The sequence below is a fragment of the Buteo buteo genome, chromosome 12 (assembly GCF_964188355.1).
Source record: "Buteo buteo chromosome 12, bButBut1.hap1.1, whole genome shotgun sequence".
NCBI classification, from domain to species: Eukaryota; Metazoa; Chordata; class Aves; order Accipitriformes; family Accipitridae; genus Buteo; species Buteo buteo.
Genome location: NC_134182.1, coordinates 7,092,814 through 7,105,943, shown reverse-complemented (window position 1 = coordinate 7,105,943; position 13,130 = coordinate 7,092,814). Strand labels below are relative to the sequence as shown.

Below are 13,130 nucleotides of genomic sequence, written 5' to 3'. Positions count from 1 at the left end.
ATGACTGTCACTATTTGTATATAATACTATGGAAACGAGCCCTTCTAACAAAGCTGTATTTCCACAATTATGTTCATGATTTTATGACAACACCCCGTTCCCAAAAGGCAGCAGATTTAATATAGCTATAATAAATATATATAATTTAATATAGCTTTAATATACCAACTTCCACTGGTAATATTTTTAAGACAACAATATGAACCCTCAAGAGAAAAATATATTCATATTCCCCAATGTTTATTAAACAAAACTTTATCCACAAAATTAAGGTACTTCTATATATGTTTGCTATGCAGATAAGACCAACTACCAAATTTTAATGAAATTCTTTGGGTTGCCCACCCAAACTTTAATGCTTTCACCTGATACAACACTAATTCTGAAGAACCACAGGAATCAGAAATGCCACACAGGCAACCCTTAAAAATGAGTATAACTCTAAAAACTTAGCAACTCTCCCTTCTCTTCCAAATACCACAACTAACACTGATGAACCTTTCAATAATTTTATATGCAATTAAAATGGAATGGAAGTATTTTGTCCAATAAACAGCTGGAACTTCCTTTAGGTCAATATTTTGGCATATAAATCAGGATTGGTTAATCAGGATTAGCCATTATAAAACTCTACTAACAACAACAAGAACAAAAATTTTTAATTAATCCAATATTTAAAAGGCAAAGAAAAAAGTTACTAGCAAAACCAGACATTCTCCAACTTCTGACAATACGGGTAATAAAACCACATCATGTTACTCCCATTCTGACAGTGAGCACTGACGGCCTGCTCCAGAGGCTTGCAATAATTACTTCACTGCAGTAGAATAATTCTTCTCTTAAAACAAGTTTTAGCATGACATGAACCAAAACAGTGCAAGGACGAGCATCTGAGATCCTCCCCCAGCCCTGCATATACAGTTCTCCTTTCAGTAGCCTATAGTCTCTACACATATTCCAATTAGGCAACCCCAGTTTTTGTTTCAGTTTGCATTTCCCAGAGATCCTAAATTATTCAATCTATGATATGAGTAAGTGCATTCCCCTATCAGCAAGAATTTATTGAACTATCTTTGCTGTAAGAAAAAGGACCGCACATCAGTATACAGTTGTGGAAAAAGCATGCATCTTTTCCCTATAAAGGTTTGATTATTTAATAACTGGACAACCCAACTTCTAGGGTTACTAATGATTTCAAAGAACTTTAACCTCAGGGTTTTTTTTCCAAGATTAGACTAACAAAATAAAGAGACCCTGGAAACTGTTTCTTTTTCCTCCTCCCATTTTCCTATGAATTGAAGTGTCATTTAAAGCAATATATCCAGAATATCCCAAAACCTTTTCAAGAACCAATATATAACTATTAAAAATTAGTAAGAAAACCATCATGAATCTTACATATATGTAATTCTATTAGAATAAATTAGAATAGGCTTATTTATGGTTGTATGACATCCTTCAGTTCTTCTTTTGCTTTTCATCTTCTGCAACGAACAACTCAAAGTATCTCTTCAAATGCAAATTACACATATATAAATCTCACATTTAGTTTCTTATTCTCTTAGCAAGGCTTTCCTGAGACTGAAGACAGATGCCACACAAAACAACATCAATTCCAGCTGAACTAGAAGGTACCTTTTTGCAGCAAAACTGAGTATGATACCCCTTTGTTCCTCCCATCCCCCAACACACACTTCCCTTACTTGCCCTTATTCCTTCAAAGGAATAATCCATTTTCTCACACATCAAGAGAATTTTCTCAGCCATCTAGTTTCCCTTCATTGAGGCTTTTCTCTCATTCCAGAGTCACTTTGATTGCAACACTGAGCTCTACTTAATGCAGATATGAAAATTTTCTTTGTAAGGCAATGCAAAGCCTTGGCAGAAAGCAGCCATCTTTACTCTAGACAATTAAGACCACTTACTGAATATCTGAACACACTACACGCAGCCTTAAAGCCAGAAATCCTCCTCAAATGACCTCTTAAACTGATGACACACACTTGTCATTTGATAAAGGTGTAACTTTTGACCACCTCAGACAATTGTTTAATGAAATGAGTAAGACTCCAAAATTTTCCCAAATGAGTGTCACAGACAAATCTTGGTTCATTTTTAACACATCTCCCAAAGAGTACAGGGCAGGAACTTGTAGCATTAGTAGTCTACCTTAAAAATTCCAGGAGAAAGCGAAGTCCTGTGTTGTTGTCTTTCTCTTCTGGATTTGCAGGTGGCATACAAACTGCTCAACTAGCCAGCAGGAAAATAGGATCAGGTTGAATAGCTACTGGCTAATGCAATTATTCAAACCAGAAAGGAGTGAAAACACTAACTTTTACATTGATTTAAATAAACAGAGCTCAAGCGTAAGAGAAATTAGGACGATCACATGATCAGCACTGTAAATCAGGGGGAAGGAAAAAAAAAACCCTAGACACACAGAGTATTTCAAACAGTTTCACTGATAAGGCAGCCATGACTTCAAAGTCCTTTGAGGCAAACTTATCCTGTTTTTTTAGAAGAAAATTGCCAGTTGTAGTAAAACCTTTACTCCAACTTCAGACACTTTAACTCTACATTCTGAACTCACTGGAATGACAAAAAGCCTGTCACTGCATGCTCAGTGGTACAGGCAACCCAGGGTCTTCGCCTCTACTTCTGTGGATCCACTAGAGGGAGATCCTAAATTAAACAACCTCAAATTATGCCAGTAGCAGAAGAGCTGAGGATGCCAACTGCAAACAAAGACCAATGACATTTTTCAAATACATGCAAGAGAAGACTATATGATTTTACTTTTTTTTAAAAAGAGCAAGAGAGCCATAAGTAACAGCTGACTTGCAAACCAAAAGGATGTCCACAAAATAATCTTTAATCTTCTTCAGTATTTAGATTTCTGTGAACCATTGCATAAAGTTTAAAATTCAACTACAGCTTTATGAATTTCTGAACAGTATGATCAGCTAACATTAAAACTGCTTTCCTCTTATGAATAAAATACAACTTCAAATGACCAAGCTCATAAAAGAAATTGCCAAAATGATAAAAACACAGCAGAAAATAAGGATATTGCAAGAATCAGACTTTAATTGTAAGCAATTCTAGTGTAAAAGGGATGTTACCTATAAGGATTTCTTTATTTTACTTGAGTTGGAGATTCTGTATGCTGTTTCAGATATACTGGGAAACACAGCAATTTACATAAATTATTAGAGACGAGTCATCCTCTTCAGGTGTGGATTTTTGAAACAGTATCATCAGAATACCAACTAGGACTGCATATGTTAGAATTTTTAAAAAGTCTAACAGATAAATTGAAGAATCAAAACTATCAATATATAATGTAATGACCTTCACGTATTAGCACAAATTCCTTTCATAACATACAGCCCCCAACACCTTTTCAAAAAGGACTAATTTCTTTATGGGAGGGGGGGGGAAGGGGGAGGCAGTTGCAATCCATTTCCTAAAATGAGGAGCTAATAGTAGAGCCTCAGAGCCACAGTGACTGGTCTAAGTAAATACTCAGCTATGTCAGAGAAGCTAGGGGGGAGGGAAAAAAAAAACCAAAACCAACAACAACAAGAATTCATTTTTAGCTCTGCTTTCCGGAAGTTATACCAACTATAGAGAAAAGAAATGCATTAAACTTTGAGCAAGGAGTCCAATCAGTTTGTTTCTAAACTGCAAGCTACTTAGTATCCTAGTTCCAGTATTGAAGCAGAATATTCAGAAAGATACTTGATCTTTTTTACTTCTTACACTGACACAGGTCAGAAAAATTAAGTAATATGTAGATCATACACTGACAAACCCTGCCAGCTGATAAAACTTAGGAACACTTGTTGACAGTATTCTAACACAGATACATTATGAATATTTATCTTTAAACATTGTCTGGAAATGGTAACAGGCTTACAAAGTGATTCTATATGCATAATTATGAATTTTTTTTTTACATGCAGCAGTGCAAAACTACTCATCTTCAGACATCTGCTGAAGCGATGCTGATAATGTTAAGCTTTGTTTTTATTTCATCTTTATGGAAGCTGGAGCACCTGTACGTCTGTGAAATAGGGAAGTGATAGCTAATCTTAAACAGCCACAGTCCTTCTTGGCTGACAGAAGTTAAAGAACAGTTACTTATCTCCTCCTGTGCTGATGCTGTCCACCACTAGTTTGTGATGCAGCCAGTTAATACATTTTGACTTGTACCTATTACTACCACGTCAAATCGCACGAAGGAGAAACAAAGCGACTACCTTACAATTCAGAAAACTTAAAGGTTACAACCAGTCACTATCAAACATAATTACACAATTTAATTCATGTTCTTGTCAGACCTACATCTCAAAGCTGTTAAGAACAAACTAGGTAGACTAAAGCACTATAGCCAGCAACCAGGACACTGTATTACAGTCATGCTCAACTCTCATTTCAGGAGCCACATAAAAATCCACCTGAAAACAACCTCCCAATCATCAGAGATTAAGTAGTATTAAATTGAATGAAGCAGACAAAGTCAAACTGAAGGGCCACTTCACAGATCAATGAAGAGACTACTGGCAGAATCATTTGGAAGAATTCATGATTTAGAATGCAGTCCTCTGCTCATCTCAAGTACACCATTTTTTAGACTCATTGCAAAGCTCAGCTTCCCTCACCATTTAAGAGATTACTGAAGTGATGCAATGGGAAAAAGAGTTATTTTCCGTGAGTCATTTGCTCCTGTGGAATTACAGTGATTCTAGGCTACTGTTTGAATGACATATTTGTATTATTAAAGTTACATTTAAAGAAACCCCCAAAATCGTTTTTAGTTTTATCCAAGTCTTTGCAAACTGAAGTGGCATCTTTAGTTCAATGAAGTTTCTAGTACTGAAGAATATAACAACATAGTTGTTAGCTCACGTATACTTTGCATGAAGCAGCAAGAGAACCAGTCATTAGACAAATCACAATCATCCATTAAATGAAAGAACAGACACACTGACCAATTGAAAAATGAGCACTGTCATGCCTGCCTATGTCATTTCAGCCTCTCTCGTAGCTCAGTTTTAGTGTTAGGAGGAGGAGTTAAATGAAATGATGAAAATATATGTATGTGTATATACACATACACACTTGTTTGAAACATGCTGTACCAAACTCTTTAAGTACAGGTAATGGGAAACAACATAAAACCCTAAAACGTGTGGTAATTACCATAAATCAGGCCTTTTCAGACTTTACATCACATGAGTAGAAACCAACACTTCATGCGTTCCCAAGTGTTGGTTGGGAGATAGATGATAAACAGTCGGAATGCATGAAACGTTTACAATTGAGTCACCCTTAGGGAAAGGAAAACTAAGGGATTTAGAAGAGAAAATGTCTAACTGAGAGGTAGGAGAATGGGATACACAACTGGATTATTTTAGCTGGCAAAAGAAACCTTATAACTCTAGCTACCTTTTCTATTTTGGCCTCATGCTGCATAACTGTATAAGCACTACAGAACGTGTCATCCTTGGTCTAGGTAGCTTAGCTTCAAAAGGTAAGTCTTGAAACAACTATCAGAATGAAAAGTAACTTTAGATAGAGTCACCCTTTTTTGCTGTAGTTGAGACAGCCCTAGTAAGGTTATCTACAGCCTCTCTTTTACACAAGAGAAAGAAAACTGGCACAGAAGTACTCTCTCGTTACATGGGCAATTTTTAAAGTTTAATAAGGACAAAAGAATTATATTTGGTTACAAGAACACAAAAGTCTCTTTTAAAATAAAACCTCCCTCTGTGTGTATCCCAGTGTTACACTGATCAATTTGCTGTAGAGCCTATCTAGAACATATTACAGACACCACCTGAAGACCGAAAGCCACTAATTTTTTCACCAATGGCTTAAACCCTCTATGTCACCCTGTTCTCCAAACAAATCAGATGATACAGCTGTTGTCTAAATTATATGGGTTCATCTGAATGTTACCCCTGGATCCAAGGTCTCCAAGCTAGAAAACTCTGTATGATAAGAACTGCCAAAGAGGATGACCTGAATTCCAAAGTTTGGAGGAAAAAAAACATTTTCATAGCAAACCAGCACCCAATGAGAAGCAAAAATACCAATACACATTAAGAACCCTGGATGTCTCTAGAAATCCTGAAAAGTACCCTGATTGAGCGGTACACATTTCTTGGTCAGGTGTTTCGGTTTTGTTTCCTTAAAAAAAAAAAAAAAAAAAAACAAACAAAAAAACAAACAAACAAAAAAAAACAACAAAAAAAACCAAGCAAAGTCAGCAAGTTTCAGTATGTCATAGATAGCGTGAAAATCAATTTTCTTGTTAGAAATTGCATTTACACATATGGCAGTCAAGTTGAGGTTCACTATTAAGAAGCAGTAATTAGGCAGATAAAACACCTAAATAATTAACATGGCTAGAGGCTGAATCATTATTAGAAACAAGACTTACTGACTTTTATGCATAGACATTTGAAGTTTTTCCATCTCTGTATTTGAACAATCTTTTTAAAAAAAAGAGAGAGAGGCTCTTACCAGCTTCCTGTGAATTTAATACTTCTAAGGCATGCATCATGGCACTTGCGAAGACGTTGGCATCTTCTTTGCTGCCAAAATTCAGACCATACACCTGCCTAGCATCACGCCACTGGTGGAAGGTCTGTGTAGCCTGATTGTACTTCAGCCCTTTCGGAATGGCACAATTTATTACCACCTAAAAATCATTAAAAAAAAACAACTTATATTTAAAATTACTGTTTCACCACAAGTTTCAGCTTCATGTAGATTTTATTGCTTAACCATATGGGTTAATTCAAGACCCATAATCTGTAAGATCACAATGTTGAAGCACACAACCATTTCAATTTTAATTCCAATGCCGCATGAAATCAGCGATGAGAATACACAAGGGGACTAATGAGATATTTTGTATCATCTTTTGTAGCTTAAGCATTCTCATTTAAAAGATGCAGTAATGTTTCATAACAGCAATGTAGTAGTATCAACAGTTCTGACTTTTAGTAGCAAAGTACTTGACATGAATATGCATTTGGATTTCAGAAACTCAGTTTTCCATTAAGTTCAGAGTGCTTTTTAGAATCTTTTTTTAACCAAGTTATCACCTCTCTGTGGCTGCTGTACCCCTTAGCTTGCAGTGCTTTCAGTAGCAGTTTATGTGGACTTCTATGCATCACAAGGTATCATTTTGCAAGATCATTATGGCTCACAGAAAAGGTGATAAATTCTAGCCAGTAGGACAACCTTTTTTTACAAGCCATCCACTAAGAGGATCCCATTGCACACGGATAACTGTATCCTCTCATCTTTTTGACTGAATAATGGGAGGAAAAAAAAACCCAACACATTTGTTCTCAGATGAATGCACAGAGACCATTTATTACTTGGAATAAGTATTTAATGACAAATCACATGGGAAATTATCAGTCTATGCTTCATGTGTGTAACAAATGATGAAGAACAGACCAGAAGAACTTTATGAAATGCTGGGAGAAAGGGAAACAGATATAGAAGCTTTCCTCAAACAAAAAGCTTAGATTTTTAACCCCACCCCAAGTATCACAAGGCAGAGCATATTTCAAGACAGAATGCTAAGTTTGCCTTTTAATCAAGATCTAATAACTTCATCAAGGAAATTAAGATGTAATCCTTGTTCCTGCCTTCTCACTCTCGAAGAGGTTGATGATCAGCATTACCAAATGTTAGAAGGTTTTTTGAATGAAATGATCTGAGGAAATGAGATATCATGCATCCAACTTTTCATAATACAGGAAGAGCTACAAGAGAACTGCTGGTACCTACACAGACTGCAGCTAACAGCACAGAGTAGGGAAGAAGAAAAGTTTTTAGGTTGTCACTTTGCCTTAAAGAAAATGAGATGACTTCTGTGTACACCACTAGCCTTTATACCTATTTGTAGGAAGGAAAGGTAGGAGTGCACAAGGACTATTGCCTTGGAGGTAAGTAAAGTGCTTAGTTTAGGGGGGAAAAGCTATAACACAGTTTTGCTACTTCAGTTAAAAAGAAAATTAAACTTATTATTTACAGTTCCCATAATTTTACTGAAGACATATTTCTTCATGTTAAAAAAAAAAAAATCAAATCACAAAAATAGCTTAAAATTCCTATTCCAAATTTTCAGAGATTTGCTTACCTGATGATCCTGAATCTTTCTGCCCACTACTCTGAATGTGTTGTTGCCTGTGTGATGATATATATGAACTCTGCTGAATCCAGTTGATCCACCAGCCGGTACCCATTTCTTATTGGCATCATCGTAGACCATTACAGCAGCTCGTGCTTGGCAGATACTCTGTTCACTGTTAAAATACAAGTATTTTAGAGTAGAACATAAAACTACTTATGGGAAATGATCATCTTTTTGGTTAACTTTTTTTTTTTTAACTCAAAATGTTAAAGCAATACTTGCAACTTGCTGAAACATCCACCTTTTTAAATACAAAACTGCAATCACTTTGACATTTTGCTTAAAGGTGTTCCTTCTGAAAAGCTGTGGTCAAGACAAACAGGCCTAACTACAAATGAATGAGATCAAGAAGAGATTTACTTGTCCTTTTTTTGCACTTTTTCTTTCCTTTCTCCTCACCACCAACCCTTAATTTTAATTAAATGCCATAACTATACACAAAGTTTTCTGCAAAGACTGAAGAGCAAAGAATCTGGACTTGTACTAGCTTCATATAGTTTACATTTTCCAGTGGCAATTACTTCTACAAGAAATGAGGATCAGAATGCCCCTGCTCCTTTTAACATATATAGAAGAAAACACACACATGGGATAAAGTTCAGCACAAAAAATTCACCTGCTCATAACTGAAACACTTTTTGGTTTTGACATATTTTACAAAGTTGACACCTAGATGTAACATTTTCTCCCTGAGAAAAGATTTTATTGTTTACTGAAAAGTGTAATTTCATCAGGAGATTGCTATCAGTAGCTAATCCTGATTATGGCAGTCATTTGGAAGCTAAGGTACAGCCTGAAGTTAAAAGGGAGCATATCATGAATGTCATCATACAAGAAACATAAGAAAGCAGAACACACCATAAACACACTATTTATTAGGAGAGGAGAGGGTGATGCTACGGAAGTTGTCTCTACAGAAAATGTCCAGATGCAGACAGGAAATAAAAATAGAAAGGAATGATTTCTTATCAGTAAGTCAAATTCTCTGAACATACCACTCCAGCACATCCAACATTACAGAAAGCACATGATGCCTGGCTTGCAAGGAATGTGGCCTGCTGTTTGGTAAACTGAGAAGACTGAAGAGACATGCATTCTTCATAAATTACAAAGGAAAGTAATGAAATATTTCTTCATATTTTATGAAGGAGGGAGAAGACGACACCACCCCCCCCCCACCCCCCCCAGTCTTTCTTGGGGTTTTTTTGTGGGTTTTTACTGGTCAGTTGGGGGTGGTGGTATTTGTTTGTTGGGGTGAGTTTTTTTTAAAGACCATGCTCAATTTCCCAGTATCTTATTTCCATCTTCCAGCACAAGAAAATACAGCAGTGTATCCAGCTGTTTTGTTAACTTTCAATACTTTTTGAGAAAACATAGCATCAATTTCTATCACGCTTTCCATGGCACTCCAACAATTAAAAAAGTGCCCAAAACTGGGATGCTTTTCAAGGCTAGGGGAGAAGAGGGAATACCGAGTTCACATCTCTCATGCATGTGAGAGATTCAAGATCAGATGAAGAAATATATTCTTCATTTTAAAAAAGCATGTGTCTAGTCTCACCATCTATTCAACAACTAGATCAGAACGTGATAACAACCTCTAATTAGAACACCCTTTTTCTAGCCAGAAATTAGTTCAATACAGGGATAGTAAAATTATAATATACATATATACAGTGCTTCTTTTCTAAGCATAATTTACAGTTTAGACCGAAAGGACTGCATTTGATCCAAGAAGTAAGATTAGATGGCAAAGAAAATAAAACTGGTTACAAGTTTCAGGTGTTTCACAATCCCATTAATAACATGCCAAGGGTAAATAAGAAGGTTCCCTCATCTGAGATGAGGACAATGCAAGAACCTACTGGATTTCTTTATTTTTAGAGTATCTTGGCGCATGGCTATATCAAAGTTCAAACCTAGAAACACTCTGTACTGTTCATAAAGTACATGACAAACAGTAGAAGTTTTTCTAAAATGCATAATAGTATTACAGAAAAGTTGGAAAATTTCTGAACCTGAAACAAGTTTTTGCTACATTTGAATTTGGATTAATCACAGACGTGATAGAACTATGGGTGACAGGACCTAAACACTGATTTGGAAGCAGAGCCATGTGGTTTGCAGAGTTCTTGCCAAAAAATAACTTCACCTCAGTCATGTGTCAGACAGATAGAAAAATCATTTAGATTCTATTAAAAATTGAGACTATGAGTATAAGCTAATATGTTCCAATTCCAATGAAGGTAGAAACAGAGAGTGATTGAGTAATGGTACAGTGATCAGAAGACTTAATTAGTAGGACAGACCATCAAGTTCAGATGTTCTTATTCAGAGCATTCTCACTCTTTGCCCTGCCATGGTCCTTCCACAGGCCTAAGTTTTATGGAAGTTTTTCCTTTATTTTATTTAACATAACAAGAAAAAACCCTACTCATTTTAGAACTATTTGGTATTCAAGTGGCACAATTCATAAGTGCAAATAAGATGACCTTGAGTAGAATTTCTAGCTTTTCTTTTAACAACTGTTAAACTATTTTTAGTTCCACTTCTCAGGCTATGCCTTATAACTGGAAATATTACACAAGTCTAGATCTCAAATATTTCATGCTCCATTTAAAATAAAATGATTTTCTTAATAGCAGGGGATTATTCTTACCTATATAAAGACACGAGATGATTCACATACTTTAAAAAATGACAAATACAAACAATTTCCAGTTGACCTATTCAATCACTATACAATAAGCCTTCTGACTTCATTTCACACAAATCCTATAACTAAAATGTTAATGTTCCAGGTCTGTAATTTTCATATCCAGGTACCAATCTGAAGGTGACATATTCCCCTCCTGCCAACAGTTCCCACCACCCATCACTTTGTTTATCAGACTGCAGCAGTAAAATGAAAAATGAAAGAAATTAAACCATCACAGTGTGCTAGCCTTTTTCCAGGGTTCAATAATTGTGCTTTACTAGATGTAGGAGAGAATAATTCAATTTCTTTCTCTTAGTAAGAAGTTCTGCACTCTAAAGTGATTACATTCTGTTTTGAAGAAAAGCATGAAGGCATGAGCTTTAGCAAAGAAGATTTTTTATGTCTGCTCTTCAATGACCATTTGATAGTTTAATATTTGATATAATATAGAGTATATGACAGCAATTAGACACCATAAAGCAAGTATTTAAGCCTCAAAAAAATTCACTTTTAAAAAATAAGATGCATAACTGAACTCCGCTAACTTCAAAGGGCTACACCAAATTGAAAATCATGCTGTTAGCTCCTGACTATATCTTTGACATGTCCAATGAAAAACAAGATCTAGTTTTCTTTCCATGATCCACCTTTTCCTAGAAAAATGCCGAGTTTAACATATAGACTGTTACTAGAACCTGAGCCAGTGCCCTTTGTATTCTTCTACAAATATATATGAACTTAAACTTCAGTTCAAAGGAACAAGAGCCAAGTGAATCAGAACAGTATCATTTATCATATTTCTCGCTTTTCAAGCTTATTACACTTCCCTGCTGTACTTCTAACAGGAAACAGGTCTTCACTGATCTCAGTATTTATACATGAGCTCTTCACAGTCCACAGGGTTTTCTATAATGCACAGGTCCCTTAGACTGCAGGAACTGACCATAAGATGTTAGAATGACTTACTTCATTCACTGCACCAGAATCACTTTGGTCTGATCACAAACACCTTTTTTTTTTTTTTTTTAAACAGACATTACTTTAGCACTAGTGGGAAATAAACAAATTGTTTACAGTTGCAAGAAAAGAAAAAGGGTCTTCATCTATTAGCCACGTCATTAGGCCTTCAAAAGAATCCTACTGGGTTTACTTGCCTATCTACAAATTTTCCTTTTTCTGGTGTGCTGTACTGGTGTAACAGTTCCAGACACCATTACACTTGAATTAGCCTGCACCTTCCCAACATGAGAGCTCATTAGGGGATGCAGGAAAGTGAGCGAAGGGATCCATTTCCAGCTTCAAATGCTATTGCCAGAACGCACAGCTGCTCAAAGAACTGATTGCTAATTTATTAGGGCAGTGGGTTGCAGAACTAATGTGACAATCTAAAGCATTAACTAAGAAAAATTCAGAAATTGTCTGTTCCCAAGTAAACTTACCAAACTAAGTATATTAAATTATATGCAGAAAACAGAAAATTCATAAAAGGGAACATTCATGCAAAACAGTGCTTAACAAACCTGAGGAAACAAAGTGTACAAGCTCTCTTCCCAAAATGTAAAGCTTGACAAATACCTAGATAAATATATGTTAGGAGGACGACTTCTCTAGACAAAGATGTAAGGCTCTGATTGTTAAAGCCAACCATTATTCTGGATAAGTCCACCTACAGCAATACCTTATAAAGCCAAAGACAGGGTGGTTGGTTTTTATTCGAGGTGGAAGAGTGGGGGGAGGTCTGGCACTCAAAAGACTCAAACAAAAAACCACAGTAGTAATGAATCATAAGTATAAGATTATTCTTATGGGAGAATATACTTTCCTCCTCCAGTGATGAGATCATACAGAAAGCTCAAAAACCATAGCAAACTGAACCTTACAGACATCATTCTTTTGCCCAGATGGAATGTGTTCATTCTTTCACATCCCAAGTTCTTAAGCTCAATGCACAGTGACTCCAATGCACAGTCTGCTGACTCAAGCCTTTCTTTTTTTTCTCCTCTCTCCCCCAAAAGTGGATGCTTGGTTTTCCTCTCTCAAGAACTAAAAAGGATAAACAGACCTAAATGATCAAACTCATATGGAAAACAGCATGACTGCAGCCACAGGAAAGATCATTTAAATATACTAACAAGAGCAAGAAAAACCTGCGATTGCTCTGATTCTCAACCTTTAGTATTTTTGTCAGTGATGTAACAATGAGGTTTTTTG

General features: G+C 35.9%; 1 protein-coding gene across 6 annotated transcripts in view; it reads right to left on the bottom strand.

Annotated features, from left to right (window-relative positions):
• ENAH (ENAH actin regulator) overlaps window positions 1-13,130 on the bottom strand; it is a 99,939-nt gene that overhangs the window by 43,768 nt on the left and 43,041 nt on the right. For all 6 annotated transcript variants that reach the window (XM_075042547.1, XM_075042546.1, XM_075042551.1 and 3 more), the window contains exons 2-3: window positions 8,168-8,333; window positions 6,532-6,709 (exon numbers count right to left, since the gene is read on the bottom strand). In XM_075042547.1, the coding sequence (XP_074898648.1) occupies window positions 6,532-6,709; window positions 8,168-8,333 (344 nt within the window). The remainder of the gene's footprint in view (window positions 1-6,531; window positions 6,710-8,167; window positions 8,334-13,130) is intronic.